The 20,473-nt window shown below is 47.1% G+C and overlaps 1 protein-coding gene across 8 annotated transcripts in view; it reads right to left on the reverse strand.

Moving 5' to 3' along the window:
• SGSM2 (small G protein signaling modulator 2) overlaps positions 1-20,473 on the reverse strand; it is a 37,579-nt gene that overhangs the window by 16,276 nt on the left and 830 nt on the right. For all 8 annotated transcript variants that reach the window (XM_014881162.2, XM_088177168.1, XM_088177166.1 and 5 more), the window contains exons 2-7: positions 14,960-15,035; positions 5,195-5,357; positions 3,316-3,477; positions 1,351-1,418; positions 711-856; positions 220-354 (exon numbers count right to left, since the gene is read on the reverse strand). In XM_014881162.2, coding sequence (XP_014736648.1) covers positions 220-354; positions 711-856; positions 1,351-1,418; positions 3,316-3,477; positions 5,195-5,357; positions 14,960-15,035 — 750 coding nt within the window. The remainder of the gene's footprint in view (positions 1-219; positions 355-710; positions 857-1,350; positions 1,419-3,315; positions 3,478-5,194; positions 5,358-14,959; positions 15,036-20,473) is intronic.

The following is a 20,473-nucleotide window of genomic DNA, read 5'->3' on the forward strand; positions in this document are numbered from 1 at the left end:
AGGATGTTTGTTCCTGCCTACAGGCCCACTGCTCATTGACAGTGGTCAGGCAATGCAAGCATTTGTCTCGTGCCAAATGTACCCAGGCCAGGAGAGCCGAGCAGGAGGCTCAGCTGTGCTGACTGGGAACAGAACACAGCGAGCCCTGGGCAGGTGTGAGCTGGACCCCCAGCACAGCCCAGGCTCCTGCAGCCGCAGCCCCGAGCCGCACACACTCACGGGCTGCACCAGCACGTTGTTCTTGCCGTAGAGGAGGTGAGTGCGGGAGTTCTGGTGCAGGGACTCCACGTACTCCCGCGCAGAGGCAGCAAAGCGATCTTCGGCCGCGCTGCCGCTCGAGTGGCGCTTCCGGATCTGCAAAACACAGGACACAGGGCACAGGGCAGGGCACCTCGGCCTCCAGAGACTGCAGCTCCTGTGCAGACAGGGGCCTGGGCACAGAAATCACCTGCACTCTTAGCTCTGAATTTATTGTGAGCTACCTGGTCAGATCACAACTGTCAAAAGCCACAGAATTTAGTGCTGGATCTCACACTTTGCTGCATTCAGATAAAGAGGACGCTGTGGCCCAAATGGATTTCTGATGTGTGACAGAGCTCCGTTACAGAAGAGAGAAGAAAGGCTGTTCCAGATTCAGGCATGTCCCTCATGGGGCTGTCTCAGCAGCAGCCCGTCCCTGGCTCAGGAACAGGCCCAGAGTAAATACCTACTCCCAGGGCTGGGCGCTTGCAGGGCGAGTCCTGGCGGCCGTGGGCGCCGTGGATGCGGTGCCGCTGCACCAGCTCGTCGGCAGAGGGGTCTGTCCAGTAGTGGTCAGCTGTCTTGAGCTTGGTGTACTCCAGAGCACACGGTCCAACTGGGAAAGGAGACCAAGGGAGACACCCGAGTCTGTTCAGACACAGCCAGTGCTGTCCTGCTGGCTGAGCACTGAAAGTGAGATTTCCTTCGCAAGCCAAGTGAATAATAATGGTCACTGATCCTGCGGGATCAGCCCACAATACAGACAATATTATAATAATGTATCACTCCTGTTACCTAGGGCTGTATCAGAGTATTCCCATAGGGCACAGTACCCTGCCACAGCAGCATTAGCAGTTACAAACTGCCAGCAAGCATTCAGTAAAAATCCATTCCCATTCTGCTCTCTGATCCAATCAATAATTACAAATAAAACCAGATGATCAGTCTCTTCTGGTCTTGTAAGCAACAAAACATCTTCACTGTTGCTCTATTATAAATAGTGAACTACAAACAAGATATAAAATTCACCTGTAACACTGTCATAATGCAAAATGCTTTCAGAAACTATTTATTCTCTTCAGTATAAGAAGAAACTTTGCAAGAACTCACCTAGAAGGGAAGCCAGTATTGGGCCACAAACAGGATCTGCCAGTAAAGCTTCCTTTTCATAGTATTTACTAGGAATAAAAGATCAGAGCCCAGTTAAAAATATTAGTTGGTAAGAACTGTTTGAAAACTTAGGTTTAGCTACAGGTCTGACACAATGGGTCTCTGGACATGCTCATTCTATCTCATCTATTTTTCAACTGAGCTTGGAGAGGCAGGAGCTTGCCTTGTGCTCAGTGTGTTTACCCAATATATTTGATTTGGGGCTTCGGGCAGAACTGCAATATGGGAACAAACAATAGTTCTCTGCAAGCAATTTTGTCCATTTTCCACAGAGACAAAACAATCCACACATTCTTAAATATCTCTTCCATCTGTGAGGAATCATTTTGAAACACTGTGAAGAACAATCAACTACTACATTGCTCTTGGAATGACCCCAAAGTCTTGCCATTGCAGCAAGCAAAGCTGCTTTACAAAACCACATAGCCAAAAAATCCAAACACCCACAGTTCTTGAATGCCACTGTCCTCTGTGGTCTGTTCACTAGATGGGGCTCAAACTCTAAAGCACCTGCTCCTCCTCCAGGACTGAACAGCTGAAGGATGTGAACATGGAGCATTTGAGCAGTAATGACACAAAAATGCATGGTAACAAGCCTTGTGAAAAGGTTTGTTTTATCCACCAAGTCAGGTTCTCAAAATCACACACCTGCAATGAAGGACCTGATCCTATGGGGAAGGCAGTGAGGTGAACATCTACAACACACAGTGATGAGCAACTGAGAGCAAACTCCCCTGATGTGTCTCCTGTGGATTATGTGGAAAAGAAATTAAAACCCCTTGTACCCGTGTATCTGCAGACACTGAGGCAGTGGACTAAAATGCTTTCATTAACTGTGTCTCTGGGACATGGCCAGCCCTCCCTCTGTCTCTTCTGCACACAGCTCATAAAATCCAAGCTGGTATTACATATCCCAGAGCAACAGTTTGCTTGAACAGCACAAAAACCTTTCTTCCATTCTCTTGCTTTTAGTGGCAAGATACATCACGAAAATAAAGCTGATGACAAGGAAAACAGTAACACAAACTTGGAAAATACTGTGAAAATAAGCTGCTTTGCCCTTAGCTCTCATCCTTGTTCAGACCCACTGGCTTTGGGTGAACAAGAATGTGTTGCCAGTGCAGAAGGGCAAGGGCACCCCTGCCAGCAAACTGCTTTTCTGGGACCACACCAATCTTTAGGGTCCCCTCCTTTCTCTTTTTATGGGAGATTGTCCTCAGAATGCCCCATTAAGTCTTCTGTGTCATGGGTTATGGGAGGGCAGGATGGGTAGGAGTTAAGAGCCACTCCTTGGCAAACCACAGCTGATGCTGGGCAGCAGGAAGCAGGAACAGAACAGAGAGGACTCATCTTTGCCTCTTAAGGAGTCCATGGAGAATACATCCAATAAAGCATTGATGCTCTTCTCTGGTTTTGCAAGAGAAGACTTTCACTTTACACAAAGTTAGATTTTTCTAAAAAGGAAACATGATTCAAAGAACCTGTTTTCACAGCCCTAAGGTTTTATGTCATTAGCTCCTCCTGTTCTAATTCTCCTTTCTTTCATCTACAAAAGTCATTTTCCTCCCTGACATCATAAATTTCCAAAGGATTATTTTCAACTCATGACCTACTAGGAGATATTTCTATTCCACTAAGGTCTAGGTTCCCATTAGAATATGGACACATAATATACCTGAAGTTAGATTTGTAGCTGATTTCTGGAAAGATGGATGCCTGTTAATGTTTTTGTAAGCCTGAAACACTGTCAATGATGAAAAACTAAAAATGCCCATGTAACTGGTTTTCATCTTACCAGAAGCCTGCATCACAGGAGTTTGCCAAAGACCTTTAATGAAATCCTTTGCTGCAGACACCTAAATGCATCAGTCCAACAAATCCCCGTGCTTCTGCTGATTTCCTTACCTGCAGTTATCGACAATGTACTGCACAATCTTGTCCAGCACCTTCTCAATCAAGGCTGTCCGAACCCAGATGTGCTTGATGGCCTGAGGTGTCAGGACTGGTGTTTTGCTTGTGGTTGATCCCTGCCTTTTGAGGGGTTCCTGCCCATTTGGCTGATTTTTCCTGCAAAAAGTGATAAAATAAAAGTAGTCAGAATTTGCATTGTTGGATGACAGCTCCATCACCCAGTGAAACCCCTCCTCCTGCACCAGGTAACACAGAGCAGCTGCAGGAGAAAGGTGGCACAGGGGCACAGGCCTTGGCTCTCCACACACTGCCCTGGGCTGAGGGGAACAGGAACCCTCTGAATGTCTTTTCCAAAAAACTTCCCCCTTAAAATAGAAGGTGCCTCAATGAGGACAGAAACCCTGCCATGTTCAGGTTCTTTGCCAGCACCTGGGTTCCCTTTCAGGAAGCTGCTCAGTTCCATGGAGTTACCACATTTGTGTGGGGTGGTTTGGGTGAGATCTGTAATTCTCTCTGCACTGAGAGGGTCCCAGGTCCTACAGGAGGCCATGGCAGCAGCCCTACAAGCAAGGAGGACGTGTGACACCACTGACATCAGAGCCATTCATTAGTGTTTGGTTGTTTCCTAACAGGGGTTTTCTTAAGCCACAGCCCAGGAACAATCAGACTGTCAGAGTCCTTCTGTCTCATCTCATACATACAGCAGAGTGAGCCCACCCCCTGCAGCATTTCCCAATAGTATCTTTGCTGTGCATATTTTCTACAGCACTTCAATTTTGTGGCTGTTAATAGCTGAAAAACACACAAAATTTGTCCAGGGGAAACCACAGAATTTAAGTTCATTTTCTTCTCTCTGTTAGAGGACACAGCCAGAGCTCTCTGGTGGCTAGAGGGGTGTTTGTGTGGGCTCTTAACCAGGAGAGAGGCCGATGAATTTTCAGGAGAAAACATCCTTCTTCCCAACATTTAAAACACTAAAATCAATAAAATCCCAGTCTGTATCAGTAGGCACAATTAAACATACAACATACATACAAAAAATAGGTACATATCTGTCAAAAAATACATAACAAAGTCTGATAATTACAAGTCTAATAAAGATAAATGTCAGAAAATTACACGGAAATATAAGCTATTTATAAGCTAATTTAAGTAACTGTCTATAATTGAAGACAAGCTCTCTCAGCAAAGCCCTTCTTACAGCAAATCGATCAGAGGCTAAAAGTTCTTATGAGCAAAGAGCTCTTAGGGCTCAGCAGCACCTACAAACAGAATTAAAAATGCTCTTGTCCTGAGCTTATAGGACAAGACACTCATGCACTGTGATTCCACCTACAGAACCACATGGAAGGTTTTCATTTTGCTACTTACCACCTGCAAGAAGTCTAAGACTTTTCAGTGACCTCAAGTCCTTGACTCCAGGATTCTGTTGTGCTTAAGTCCAGTATGCACTGAACAGCTTTGCTATAACATCCTTCCCATCACTCTTCATATCCATTAATTTCACTGTTTCTCCTATGATGCCTACAAATTTGTTCCTGGTTTGGCAGCAGCATGCCAAAACAACTTTTCAGTATGCCTGTTCTTGAGTTCCTCCTTCCACCCCCTCCCTTCCCACCAACAGTCCAAGCTGGTCCACCCATACCCTGACTGTGAGCCCTCTGAAATCACCAGTCATTAATCACTTCTGTTGCTGTGTGTGGGCTGAATGTGCTCCTCTGCTGTACTGAGAAGCAGAATGAAACAGCGAAGCCCCAGCTGCCCATCTCTGTCCTTTTGCTCACTGCCAGCTTGATCAAACACAAACACAACAGCCACAAACAAGACAAAGGCACCGTGCACACCCAGCCTGCCCCACAGGGCCCAGCCTCACCTGCTCTCCACCTGCTGCTGCAGCTCCTGCACCTTCTTGCACACATCTGCAGCTATGGCACAGGTCTTGCCCACCTTGGTGAAGAGTGCAGCCACCTTGTCAGTGCGCAGGAAGCCGGCAGCCCTGCGCTTCAGCATGTGCAGGAGACACGCCTCCACCACACCTGGGGGAAGGGACACAGCCGTGAGTGCTGCTGCTGCTCTGCCAGCACTGCCTGCTCACTGCCACTGGGCACTGGGGGGCAAGAGCAGAGCTGGGGACACACAGACACAACTCAGAATCAGATGGGTCTAACCTGCACCTACAAGCACCTTGTGAAGTACAGACAATGGCAGCATATAAATGAACTGGAGATGGTGGCACTATATAAATGGGATAATGGCAGTTTATAAATGAACTGGAATCTCCCCAGGTATTTTCACCCCACGTTCCACGTGCCACACAGAACCACACTAACATGCCCTGATGGCTACCCAGGGCTTGTTAACCCAGTAAAACTCCTATCCCAGTAAAACACTGCACTGCACTATGCCAGCCTCACAAGACTGCAGCAGAAATCTATCCAGGTCTCATGTAACCTGCTGCAGGGAAAGGAAATGAGAAATACAAATTAAAAAAAACCAAAACAAATCAAAACAAAAAATTAGCCTTCCTTGTCTATCAGCTTCTGAAGTGAGACTGCAGATGACTCAGTCATACAAAGGGATGAAGGAGAACAGACCAGTTCATTCACAGGCAAGGGAAAAGACCCAGCTCTGTGTGCCAGGTGTGTGCCAGGGCAGGGCAGCCTTCACAGGGCTCTGAGTGCAGCACTGAGCAGGGCTCTCCTGTGCTGGGTGGCAGCAGGCAGCCCATGGGACATCACAGCTCCCCGTGCCACGTTAAACACTGCTTACAGAAACAAATGGCACTCCATCTGCTCTGACACTCGCAGCTCTTTTGGAGAGAAGGCAGCGTTTTGTTGCACTTTACAGCCAGCACTGTCAGGTGCTGAGCATTTCCTGAGGACTCCTCTCTTTAATGCACTTGAAGGCCCCTGCATCTGAAAAAGACCTGTCCTCAATGTCCGGGCCCAGAAAACCAACCTGAGTGCCAGGCCAGCCTGGGGGCACACAGGAACACCTCCTGCCTGCTGAACCCTGAGGAGCCCCAGCCCAGGAGCAGCCAAAACCAGCCTGAGCTGCTGTGGGGGCAGTGGGGCAGTGCCCGTGGCCTCAGCTCTGGCACACCCCTGTTTGCCCAGGACACGAGCCCAGCACACACACAAAGCAGCTGCTGCCACGCTGGTGGCTTCCAGCCAGAACAGCTGCTCAGGAGCCAGTGCCTGTCAGCACAGAAAGTGTAAAATTCCCACTTTCCAGGGCTCCAACAGGGCACAACAGCCCGTGCAGGGCACTGGTCCCTAGGAGGAGGAGCAGGACGTGTGGGCACATCCCGGAGTGACCCCTCTGATCCATCAGAAACTCCCCTGCCATCCAAGCACAGCCACAGGGGCAGAGGCAGGAGCAGGAGCCCAGTGCTGAGCACATCTCTGCAGCCAGGCTGGTTCCACTGCTGGGAAGGAGCATCCCTGCAGGGAATGCCACCAGCACGGCAGCACCATCACACTGCTGCTGTGTGTGTGTGCTGGGCTCCTGCCCTGTCCTGTCCTGTCCTGTCCCAGCAGGGAGTGCCACAGGGGCTGGCATGGGGACAGCGAGGGTGACAGCACCAGCAGGATCCTCACAGCACGGCCCAGCTCCTGTCTAGCAACCAACAGCTCTTAACCCAGCAACTGCTTTCCTCTGTCTTTCAATTAGAAATTAAGAAAAAAAAAAAGAAAAAAGAAAAGCAGCTTTCCGGACGCCTGGAGCAATGCAGCAATTTGATTCCAAATCTCAAATGAAGCAACCAGCCTTTAAAAATAACTGCAAAGAAGTGCATTGCTGTTGCTTAGGAAACAGGCTCTCTTCCCACCTTCACTGTTTTTTTTTATTTCTTTAAAACAATAAAATATTAATGAAACAAAATTAGTGAAAAGCACAGCAGGCACAGCTTTAATTATTAATAAATGCTGCAGCTGCCACTGAGGGCAATTTCCCCAGTGACTGTCCCTAGAGCCCCAATATTTAATTATTCCATTGTGACATTTCTCCTCACAAGAAATTGGGTAAGATCAATCCCCAACTGCCTATAACACATGTAGGGGTCATTTATGAGGAATTTGCTGCAGGATTGCCTCACACTGTATTTTCCACAGGACAAGAGATTAATGCATGTCCAGTTCTATGACAGCACTGGCTGTCAGTACTCTTCTCTCCAGGCTCCTTTCTACAAGAATTGTTCCAGAACAGCTGGAATACATTCACATCTGATTTGATCTGAATTTGTTTGTACTGAATGTGCTGAATACACCGTGGCTTTTATCCAGTTAAACTACACAACATCCAAGCCCATCCTGCACCACAGATGCCATCCCATTCCAGCCCAGGGGACCGTGTGGATGCCAGCCAGGTGGGGCAGGACAACAGGAAGGGACCCCTCCCATGCACACAGCTCTGCAGGGAGGGAGCAGCTCCTGGCAGAGCCCCCAGGGCTTTCCTTTGGCTCTGTGTCCCAGGCGGGCACTGATCCCTCTGCCAGCATCGCCCACGGCCAAGCTCAGCCAGGAAGGAAACACGGCCTGAGCAAACTGGCACAAGAGTCACCCGGAGCTGCAGAACCTTCTGAAGGACAGGACAGCACCCTGGCCACGGTGCTTTTTGATAAACCAGAACCAGGTGATGCCTGGGAATCACAAACTGCACAGCTCAGACTGCCCAAAGAGACAACACAATTTCAGGGGTAATAATACACGAACCTTTGGGACAGGGAAATGGGGTTATTTGCCCATTTCTCAGAAAATTAACCATTTTTCCCTTTTTGGAATCTGACACTCTAAGAAGACCTAAAAATAGATTATTTAGTTGTTTCTGGAGAAACTGGTAACATCAGAAAAGCATCCCTGGGTGGTTTTGTGTACACACAGGTAGGTTATACACATGTACAGATGCTTCTGGCTACAGGTATGTCTGCACACAGGTAAGTAAATACTGCACAGCCCAGTGTGATCCCCAGCCTGCCCACTGTCACTGTACCTACAACAAACACAAACAAAAACTGACCCGAGAAAAAGGCAGCAACTCATCACACACAGAGTGCAAGAGCAGCTCTGCACGGGGAGTAAATCTGCACAGCTCAGGTAACTCCCTTGTATGGTTCAGTTAACAGCAGCCATCTAAAAATTCATTAACTCCAGACAGTTCTGAGGAACATTCTCTGCAGTGTTCACTGCTGAATTTAATTAAGTGCAGATATATTATTGATTTACAGTTCAAATAAACACAGTGCCCACCAAGCTTCAGAAAATGTCACTTTTTTAATGATTTCACCACTGCTACTTCGTCCAGGGTCAGGTGAACAAGTTTGGTTTTGTCCTTTCTTGCCTCTATGAAAATTCTGCCATGACTTAATGCTGTGAAATGAGAGTTCTGGGGCTGGAAGGGTGGTGAGCAGAGGAAAGAAGGCCTGTGGAAGGATTATTTATGGGGTGTACTTAGCAGATGAGATTTTCCTTAGACAGGAAGAAATACTGCAGCTAAATACCTTGTTTTCATGGAAACTGTGCACAGGGAATTGAATCCATGAGGCTGAAGAAATTAAAAACAAGTGAAAAGAGGAGGATGATGAAGAAGCCATCAGCTGCTCAGGCTCTCCAGCCTGCCATGTCACTGGTACCTGAGTGGCAGCTGGCAGCCAAGGGCTGCACAGGACACACCCAAACCTGCTCCCCTGCCCCTGTGCCCCTGCTTGTGTTGGGCTGTGCCACAGAACATCCTATGTTCCATAATTCCCTAGAAAATTTTTTTAAAAGTATCCAAATGGACAATTCCCAGTTCTAAAGTGGCTGCTAAACTTCAGGGCTGAAATTTGGTGACTGCTCCTCTTTAAAATCATGATCATTGAGCTTCAAGGATCTCAGCAACCTTTACAAAACACAAGTGTTGTCATTAAACTCTGTTAAGGGTAAATCAAAGTTACTGAAGTTACTCTAAATATTAAAAATGATCCAATTTGACGGCCCAGGATCAAAGCAAAATGTTTAGCAGAGTTCACTAAAAAGCACAAGAGATTTTATTTCACTTCTCAAGCTAAAAACACATGTAGTTCAAAAACTCTTTCATTTCACATCAGAGCTAATATTCACTCTGTTTTTTTCCTCCCCACTACAGCATACCACTCATTAATTTAAGCATCATCTTTGGAGCAAAATCAAAAACCTTCTAAATGTGCATGAAAAAATATTTGCCTCCCCCCAGTTATGATCATCTCTGGTACACTCTCTGGGCTAATGTGTTTATCAAGTGAGGTGGAATCTCTGTAAACTATTTTTTAAGCATTATTCATCATTGAAAATGTTTGTTTCCCAAATAGGAGCAGTAATACAGGGAGACCTGTGTTTTGTTTGTGAGAGATCTGCATTTCCATAGCAGATTATCTTCATTTTTTTTTTAAATATCAATGCCATGGGTAGAAAGCCAAAGGAATTAAGATGATAAACTGTCAGGTTGGGCAATGGTTATTTACATCTCTTTCTACAGAAGCTACATTTCTGTGAGCTAAGAAAAAAAGAGACAAAATTGAATTCTTTGTTTTTTGTCAAATCTGAATATGGTGCTATTAGGAAGCCCCAAGGCAATCAGTTAAAAAACCCCAAAGCATCAGACATCTCTTCCTAATGGAACTGGAATGCTCTCACTGCAGCTGAAAATGATGGGATTTCTTTCAAACACAATTCACTTTGTGCACAATGGGATAAGAAGTCCTCCAAAGCTCCAAAGTGAAGGAAATGGCCTCAGAGCTAAGCCCACTGCTGTGGTTAAGCCTGGGGTCATGAGACTAAACCTGCACTGCCAGGCACTCCTGCAGCTCAGACACCAGCCCATCCCAAAGGGTATCTGGGCTCCAGGAGTCACCAGCCATATTCATGTCCCAAGGATTCCTGGTTTTCCACTGCCAGCATGGATGGAGACTCATCCATGACCTCAGCTGGAGCTCTCTGATTGTGCTCCTACAGACATGCAAGGCCCTAAAATTTCAGACCTTACCAGATCTCAGCTCTGTGGCTCCAGAAAATCCAACCACAAAGGAGAGAACCCAGCCACACAGGAGAAAATCCAGCCACACAGGAGAGAACCCAGCCACACAGGAGAAAATCCAGCCACACAGGAGAGAACCCAGCCACACAGGAGAAAATCCAGCCACACAGGAGAGAACCCAGCCACACAGGAGAAAATCCAGCCACACAGGAGAGAACCCAGCCACACAGGAGAAAATCCAGCCACACAGGAGAGAACCCAGCCACACAGGAGAAAATCCAGCCACACAGGAGAGAACCCAGCCACACAAGTGCTCTCCTCCGGCCTCCTCCAGAATGAGTGGAGCACTCATCTGCCTTAGGAAGCTGGGCAGTAACTGCTGAAGTGTTCCATAGAAAGCCCAATCTCAGTAAGTGTTTAGCACATTCATTAATGACAATCCTGTCATACACTGCATTGGCTCTAAACTGTGAAGAGGATCCAAGAGCCACTCTGATTCTCAGAACACACCAGTCCTTTTGCTGTGAACAGATACTCAGTGACACAGAGCTAGTTCAAATAACAGTCTCCTCTTTTTTTTTTTTGAAGAAGGAAGCATCTTACACTGATGATTATCCAAGGCTAGATGCCCCAGGGCTCAGTGAAAGGAAGCTGCAATGGATGGATACAGGGCCCACACATCAGATCTGAGTGTGGAATTACAGCCTGAAGCACAGACATCTCAGAAGCACTTGTGGGTGATAGCTCTCCTTGCTCTGTTTCTGAGAACAATAAATGCTCATGCAGTCCTGATGTGCACAGACACTGCAGGAGCTTGAGAGCAGAAGCACCAGCATAAGACCCAAATGCCAGCTCAGGAGAGCTTCACAAAAGCAGCCATGGAGTCAGGCTCTGAGCTGCCACAGCCTGGCACGAGTCAAGGCTGTATTTGAGTGTCTCTGAGTGAAGCAAACACAGGGAAGCTGAGAGAGCTGCTGTACAGAGCACACAAGAGAAACTGCTCAGAGAAGAAGTGGTAACACTCCCCTGCCACCTGGCACGTCGTGCTTCCAGACCTGGAAGTCACCCCCACAGGAGGAGGAGGGAGCCTGCAGAGCTGGCCAAGGGCACTCACAGCACGGCATGGCTGTGTCTGTGCATGGACATCCTCAGGAACCACTTCCAGAACCACCAAAGGTTCCCAGGCTGCTCAGCTTTCAGAGGACTGGACTGGCAGCAGGGCACGCTCAGGCAAGTGTCCCTTCTCCCTGGTCTGGCAGATGTCCCCTGAAAGGCCCCAGGCCACCTCTCTGATGTATTATTCACACAGAGAAAGCACCAAGGACTGCTTACTAATGGGAATTCATTATCTCCCAAGCTCCCCCGGGCAGGCACCACAGCCTTCTTTTGTTTGAAGGGCTGAAGAGTCACAGATGCCATACAAACACCTCCAGTTAATATCCAGATCCAGCTCTGCACTCAAACCCTGTCACCTTTCCCCCTGCATGACTGGACACATCGTGACATGGCTTTGTTCTTCTTTTGTTAAGATCTGTGCTATTAAACACAGCATTACCCAGGGAAAAAAAACAGTCATTTTCATCAGTTAATAAGAGAAGAAAAGCAATATGCATAGTGGGGATGGAAAAAGAAAAAGTTGAGGTTAATGCAGCTAAATCAACAGGACTGGCTCAGCCCCAGCCAAGCTTCCTCAGCTCCTCCAGGAGAGGCTCTCTGCTCCTCCTCTCTGCACCTGAACTGCAGGGTCTGCAGCAAACAACCTCAACACATCTATCAGGATAGAGCAGTAATGTAACTCCCAGCAAATTTTCACCTTGGGTTCAAAAGAGGAAAAGCATTTCTGGTCTGTAAGTCTGGTCCAGACACGGTTTTAGAACAGATTTGGAAGGCAAAGATTATTCAACGACACTGAAGAAAAGGAAAAATAAATACTTCCAATTGCCTCTGAAGTGAAGGAGTGTAACCAACACAGGTGATAAATTAAATATTAGTAATTGAAGATGGGAAGAAATAGCACATGACAAGTATCCAAAGTATACTAAAAAAGCTACAAAGCATCAAGAAAACGAAAAGAAGATGGCAATTTTTTTGTTTTCTTTGATAGAAGAGCCTCAATGTCTTACAGGATTTGAGTTCAGATGCAGGAACAGGAAAGGAGCTGGTGATGCCCCTGCCATAAACCCAGCTCAGGTGCATCCCCCAGGAGCAGCAGTGGAATCCCCCAGTGGAACCCCTCACATCCCAAGGGACACGTGCAATGCCATCCTCAAGGTTTCCCAGAAGCCCCAAGCACAACATTAAATACCATTCTGCAGCTCAAATCAGAACTGGCCTTTTCACTTCAGCCACAATGGGATTCTGCAGATTTTAATTAATGGGTTTAATTACTGGTAGCAGGTTTATTATTCAGGCCAAAAAAAGCTTTTCAGTGCAGTTCATCTCTTTCTTAATTTGAACTGAAATCTCAATGAAAAGCCAAATTCTGCATGTTTAACAGTGCCCAAGTTACTATTTTTACTCATGTTTACTACTAACCTTTCCCCAAAACACAGTAAGTATATTCCCTCTGCCAAGCTGGCATGCTGGATTTACACCTTAGCAACATATATTTTGATTGTGACACACACCAATTCTCCATAACCCACCTGAATTCCACAGCGATTAATTTATAGCATGGGGAATTCAGGATTATTTCATTTAATACACTCAAAATATTATTCAAAGAGAACAAACTACTGAGACTCATTTCAAAGTAGATATTGAAAATGTAGAGATCATTTGGGTAATGTCTGAGGCATTCATGAATAAACCCTGCAGTATGAAGCTGACTTAAACAAGTTTTTTAATTGCTTCAAGCAGCACGTTACTGTCAGATGAAGATGGGAAGCCACAAGGAAAAGGCTTAGCAAACTGCAGGCAGCTTTTGGACAAACACTGCAGGTGTAATGGGCTGAACTGGAAACCCTGTAGATACACTTCAGGTAGCTGCAGAAACAGAGATATGATAAATGTTCCTTTGTCTTCCCCCTGTCCCTGAGAATGGGAGAAGGGCAGGGGCTGGTGTTGTGGGAGAGCAGCTCCAGGCACTGGGCAGGAGGGTGCAGGAGCAGAGCCCTGGCCCTGCTGCACAGAGCTCAGAGCCCCACGTCACTGCTGTTCCCAAGGAAACCTCTCACACAGCCCAGGCTGCCACAGCCACAGCCAGCTCTGGCCACGGAGGATGCTCCAAAAACCTGCAGGGCTGCACTGTCCCCTGAAGGGCCACAGCACAGCACAGGAACTCGCTCCACAGCAACCCACAGCCCAAAGGAATTCAGAGTTTTGTCCCACAAGGGCACACATCAGCCACAGGCCAAACGGAGCTGCTGTGGCTCTGACCCCCAGAGCCAGATGTCCCAGAAATCAGAGGGGGTGATGGGGCCCCTGGAATGTAACTGAGGTTGGTTATATGCTGGGCTGGGAACAAATACACAATGTTCTGCACTCACTGCTTCTCCACAAGGATGGGAACCTGGGCACTGCTTTGCCTCTCCCAGAGCAGCCAGGCAGACACCACAGACTGGAGCAGAGTCCTTTGGTGACAAACCCCTCCTGCTGGATGGGCACAGCTGACCTGCACAGAGGCACCACTCCTCCAGGCCAGCAAGGCTGGCACAGAGCTGGAGCATTTCCTCCAGGACAAGGGGCACATGCCATTTAATTGGCACCTTCAGCCATCTAGGACCTCGGGCAGCTATGAACTGTTCAGCCACTGATGCAGAGTGACCCTGAAATCAACCACCATGTATTTAAGAGACTCTTGCTAAACTCAGCCTAGCAGGAGAGTAAAATGATTCACAAGAATTCTATATTTGTAACGAAGATTCACCAAAAATGACTCATGTACCGAACCAATCTAATTTTAAATAGAAGGGAAAAACCTCTTGAAGAGTCACATGAAACTGGAGTGGGGGAGAGAAGAGAATTGCACACACAAGAGAGCAGCAGCCAGGAGCTGTTAGCCAAATCTGCTGGAAGGGATTTCTCCATTCAATCAGCCAAAGTAAAAACAGAACATTCAGCTTCACCTTCTTCTGGTTTAGAGTTCATCAAGGCCTCAGTTCAAAGCAGCAGCAGGCTGGAGTCCTGCCTTAGGTAGGATTGCTGGGCAATAATGAGGCAGCTCAGTGCAGAGTTATTAGTTCTTCAGATTATGAAGAATTCAGAACATAAAACCAGCTGGAACCACAGTAGGAGGATGACAGAAACATGAAGACTTTAAAGCATTCCTAATTTTGGCCAAGCAGAGTCTAACAGAAATAGCTGCCACTCCACTCCCCATTACAGCAACAATGCAGCACAGCTTCCAGGACAGGATTCCAGGAACAGAGAGCAGGCAGAGCACACTGGGAGCTCCCTGGAACACACAGCCAGCCTGCAGCAGGGCCACCTGTCCTCCTGCCTGGGTACTCAGACAATGACGTTTTAGTGAGAGTTACTTTACGATTTGTAATGTAAACACACATGTAGCAAATACAGAGGTGAAATGGGCCTGAACACTATGATTTCTAGTATCTAAATCCCTGCATTTACCTCTGAGAGCAGAGAAAAGAAATGTCTAGAGGAAAAGTAAGGTTAGGCAGAGCTAGCTCTTGCACATGACATTTACCACATAAGGCGATGATGTGACTGCTGTCTTCATGTACAAATTTCCGGGTGACAGCTTCTTCCATGATCTGCTTCACCTAAAATGAACAGAGAGAAATGATTGTATGATCCCCACAAAAGCAGCACTGCACTTGGGAGCTGCAGTTTCAACCACTGCTTGTCCCTTCCCCCTCACCAACAGACTAACAACTCATCACATCCCATTTTGCAGGGAAGAATGGATTTAAGGAGGGGAAGCACAAACAAACCTGTGGGGCTTGTCATGGCATGAGGAAACCTCTGGCAGAACAAGGACAGGTCTGTTTGGGCTGGGCCCCCATAAAAGGCAGATTTCAGCGTGCCTACAGTGCCCTCCAAAGAACTTCTCCAGCACAAGCTCCAAAGAGCTGTGAAAGAGTTTTTATATGATTCATCCTTGGCCTTCACACAGCCTCTTCTGCTCATGGAGCCAAACTGTGCTGCTACCTCCCATTTCCACTTGTGCCATTCTGCTCTATTCCAAGCACAAAGCATCCCTGAGTGACACAGGCACACATTCCCTGAGAGGTTCAGGGCCACCTTCCCCCTGCCCGGGAAGCATGCCACATGCCACAGCAATTAAAGTTATGCCTTCGAAGCTCTCTTGCACCAGTGTACAAAATTATTACAGTACCGAGAGAGAAGGCAGTGCCTTCAGTTTTCACTTCAAGACACAATTTAACAACTGTAGCAAATAAAATTACATTTATCACACTTTTTAATGATTTAAAACAAAGTTGCTTTCCAGTTTCAGGGCTCAAGATGTGTCAAGCTCCAGAGGGAAATCATTGCAAATTACTGACTTCCAAAAATTAAAAAAGAAACAGACAATTCTTACAATGAAGCTCTTGGTAAGTAGCTGTAGTCACTCTCCATTCATTCAGTGATTCCTCCCAAATGTCCCCAATGGCTTCCTCAGCCTGACACCACAGGAAACTTCATTGGTTTCCAACTCATCACCAACTCATTTATCAGACACTCATTTCCTGCTGTCCGTGGAGAGCTTGCTCTCTTCCATATACAAATCAACATCATTTTTGACGTCTCTCATTTGTGAGCTACAATTGCAGGGTTATGACACTCTGACTAAACCTATGCCAATTCACTTTCAATATATGAAAGCAAGTGCTACCATGGCAGAACACTTAACCAGACACTCTCTTCTCCCAACATTTAGAGCTCCCCGGGTATCACTTGATGGCACTTACAGGTCCCAAGGTTTTGAGCTTTCCTACCCAGTGCTGGAGCAGGAGAAGCTGCAGGTGCAGTGCTCCATGCACAGCTGGGCTCTGCAGCTGCCTGTGGAGGTGCCTTCTCCAGTTTGGAGGGCTTCCTCCTCCAGCAAGACCATCTGCCAGACCAATTCTGGATGCTGTAATTAAACCTCTCCTCCCCCAGCAATCATCCTGGGGCCTCTGTGCCCACTCCTACACCCCCAGCCCGGCTGGCAGCAGCCTGCAGCTCTGGTACTTGCTGCACGAGCCTTTCAACACATGGCATTTGCCTCACTTCAAATTCTGGATCAAGTGGATCCTCTAGAATTTGTGCTCCTTATCAAACAGGAGCCCTCTGAGGTGCAAATAAAAGATTGGAGGAGAAAAAGCAAACATGTAAGAGGCTCTGAAAGTAGAACAAAGTGTTTTATAGCTGAGGGCTTCAAAACAAGTCTTTTGCACTTTATAAAACCTGGCTCCTACTCACACCTGAGGCCTGACAACATCACCTTGGAGCCAGGCAATTTGTTTCTTTCCTGTGGCATTGCTGACGTGCTGTTTGAACTTAGGACCTCCCAGTGAAGCAGCTGAAGGTGGAGGAGAAAGAGGCTGTCAAGGAAGAAGCAGAGGTGTGAGGAGGCCTCGTGAACAGGCCCTCACATCTGGATTATCCTGTGCACTCAGCAATCCCTTTGGCACAGTTTTATTCACTGAAGGAAAGGGCTGATGTGCTGCTGGCATGAAAACAGAGAGTCTGCCCTGGTGCAGCACAGAGTAACCACGCTGGAGTCACAGCAGCCTGTGCACATGTAACTGCAGGTCACAGACATGACTCCAGCACTACAGACCATGAAATCACTCCATTCAGGAGCACAGACCATGAAATCAGTCTCAGCATCCCAGAGAACAGTAACTGGAATTCAAATCTAGTTGAACAGGGAAGAAGAAGAGTAATTTCAAGTGCTCAGCAACCAATTCATTGCTAGCACACATTTGCCAGGTACACCCTAATCAGCTCAGTAAATAAAAATTTTAAGTGTATAAAAACTGATAAAGAAAAGGGTTTCAGATTCAATAATCAACCCTACTTTTCTAGAGCAGCACCATCCTGTGCTCTCAGGAGACTTCAAACCCCAGACTCCAGAGCTAAGGACACAGAGCAGGCACTCTGTGTGTGTGTTCCCCAGATGCCAAGCAAGCTCCGTGCATTTTCTGAAGAGTGACTGAATGTTATTAGAAAATATTTTTAAGGCATAGACAGGATATGAGAAGATTCAAAAGCTGGAATGCAGTGTTCTTCAATCCCACGTCATCCCTCACTGCCACGTAATTCATGGATGCTCCAGGCAAGTGTTTCTGATCAAATGGAACACAAGCTTTTTTTTTTTTTTTTTTTTTGCTTGTTTCCTTTATTCCCTTGCAATACTGCAAAGCTCTTCATAGGGAATTCTGCTGCTCTGTCTCTGTTCTTGGGAGGCACTTGACAATGGAGCTTTTTGAGCACAAGCCTCCACACACACCCACTAGCAGCTACCAGCAGACCTGACCAAAGTGTAAATTAATCTCATTAACAGAAACATCACCACCTGCCCCCACAGCCACCCATCGACCCCCACAGGGCAGGAATCAGCCAGCCTAGCCCTGTGTCTGTGCAAGGGATGGGGGCTGCTCCCAGAGCCTCTTCCAATGGATCACTGCTCTCACTTTGTCCCACATCCTACAAGGGCCAAAACTCTCAGAGGCAAACACCAAACACACATCATAATCACGTTTCACTCAAGAAATACGCAAGAGAAATGTCTTCATGTTTAATTTTTTAAAGTTTTATTATAAGGAAACTTTAAAAATGGTAAAGAAGAATGCTCATAACATACCAAAATAACCAGGAACACAGGTAAAGCCTACAGCATTTTTTCCTCAAAGGAGAAAAACGAATGTCCAGCATCCATGTCTTCTTTAGTCTGTGCAGCTACTGCTCACCTCCTTTATTGACAGCTCCTGCTGCACGGACTCCTTGCTCATGAGCAAAGACTGGCAGTGTAATAAAAGCTGTTCAATAACTATTGCACTTCTGCTCAGAAGTCCTTATATTTCAGCTGCAAGTTGAGCAATTGAGTTTCTGAAGTGCTCTGAAATCGTTCAGGGTAGAACTGCTAAGGTTATTGTTATCCTGTTTGTTTCACAGCTAGAAAGTACTGTTTAAATCCAGAAATGGCAAAACCCTCCATTTCAGGAGGCAAAAGGAAATGGCCAGAGAAAAAAGCCTGTTTTATGAGCCTGCTTGTCACAACAGATTTTCCTGCAGAGAGAGATAAATGCTTGAAACGTGAACTTCCAAGCGGCCTCAGCATGAATCCCAGCAGTTACATTTTCTAAGCACATTACATGTCTTCCCTTCTGTGAGAGCCAACAAAATACATTCCCTACCAATGGGAACTGAAAGTCCATCTGAGCAAAAGCAAGTAGCATTAAATTTCCCAAAGGAAAAATACAAAAGTTTTAACTGAGAGATTGAGGCAAAATAAACTAAGCACTTTGCACCAAGTGACTTTGGAGATGACTGTTCTCTACTTTGCAAACTGAATTTTAACAGGCTTGGTGGAACATCCCACAAAAAGAATCTGCTGCCTATAAACTCCTTTGGCTATTGAGGTTTTGGGAAAATAATCCAACAGGAAACAGAGTCTGGGTTTAAAGGACAAGGGAAGGGGACCAGGGCTCTGAGAACAGACACAGACATGGAGTCAGGTTTTCCCAGCAAGCAGGCAGAAGTGGCTGTGTGAAGTCACACATGATAAAAAATGAGGTTGAAAATTCTATTGGAGAAAGTTAATTACAGTCATTAAGGGCAGCATCATCTGGTGGGTGGTTACTAGTGGCTTGTGTTCAATTCCTGCCTCTGTCAATTGATTATTGAAGACAAATCAAATCTCCATCTCAGTGTCTCCAACTGCCTCCCGAGCCATTTTCTTACTGTGAGCACAGACAAGGGCCCTTCCACAGCTCTGTGAGGGCACAGTGAGGGGTGTTACCTCAACCTGCTTTTAATCAACAGTGGCTCTCACGGCCACTTTAGGCTGGAAAGCTCCGGCCAACCCCTAAAAAGCCAAGCCACTGTAAGTACTCTAGAAGAGCACTGGTGAGGATCTGGAGAAGGAAAAAACAAATCAGAGACAAAACAAAAATGCAGATGACACAGAAGGTACAAATAATACTTTGAAGAATTATTCAAGTAATTTAAAAACCAGAATCCAATTAAAAACATTTTAGAGACTTTAAAAACAAATTAGCCTCAGATTTTTTAATTACCCACCACTACTTCTCCTCAGCTTGAGCTGGCTTAGATCATGAAAATCCATTTCACTTTCCATCTCATGCATTAGCACAAGATTGCAACGTTCACACTTGGAAAACATCTATCAGATTTATTTATATATTCAAGCGTTACTCAGGAGAGCAAGCGCACCCACTTTTAAATGAAGCCTCGCACTTTGAGCCTGAGCTGCAAGGTTTTAGTTCAAGCAGAGATTTCTAATGGAAGTGGCAGGTTCGTGGCAGCGTTCAGCAGGTAGCACCTGCCCAGAGCCAGCTGCTGGCTGGGTCATCCCGGGACACGGTGCTGCTGCTCCCCATACAGAGTGTCCTTGACGTGTCTGTCCCTGCTCTGCCCCTGCCACACTCCCCACGCTGACTGCAGCCCCTCGTATGTTCTGACTCCAGCATTAACGAGTACCAGCACATGGGAGTCAGGCTCAGGAACCTTGGCCATAGCAACAATTTTTCATCTGAACTTTGAGGGCTCCTGCTGCTTCCCCAGCAGTGAACTGGGGAGGGGAAGGAGCAGGAGGACAGGTACCTGTTTAAAATCCTCCTTACTGCTGTGATGGATAAGCATTACATCTTCACTGCTGTGCAACAACCGGCAGCTTCAGGCAGCTCACCACAGCCAGTGCCAAACAACACAAAATACCATAGCTGGGTATGGGGAGAGGCGGCTGCAGGGAGCCCACCTGGAACACGCTCCAGAGGTGCCCAAGGTCCAGATGTGCACAGCACAGGCACCTCCTCCCACCTCGGCAGGAGCCTTGCTCTGCGGCAGGAGCTGCTCCAGGAGCGCGATGCCATCGCCGCGAGCACCCGTCCGTCCTGCCGAGCACCTCCGGCCGGGCAAGGAGCACCCGGGGAGCACCGCCCGCAGGTACCGGGCACCTGGGGAGCACCTCCCTGCAGCCCAGGAGCACCGCCCGCAGGTACCGGGCACCTGGGGAGCACCTCCCTGCAGC

The sequence above is a fragment of the Sturnus vulgaris genome, chromosome 21, assembly GCF_052056855.1.
Source record: "Sturnus vulgaris isolate bStuVul1 chromosome 21, bStuVul1.hap1, whole genome shotgun sequence".
NCBI lineage: Eukaryota > Metazoa > Chordata > Aves > Passeriformes > Sturnidae > Sturnus > Sturnus vulgaris.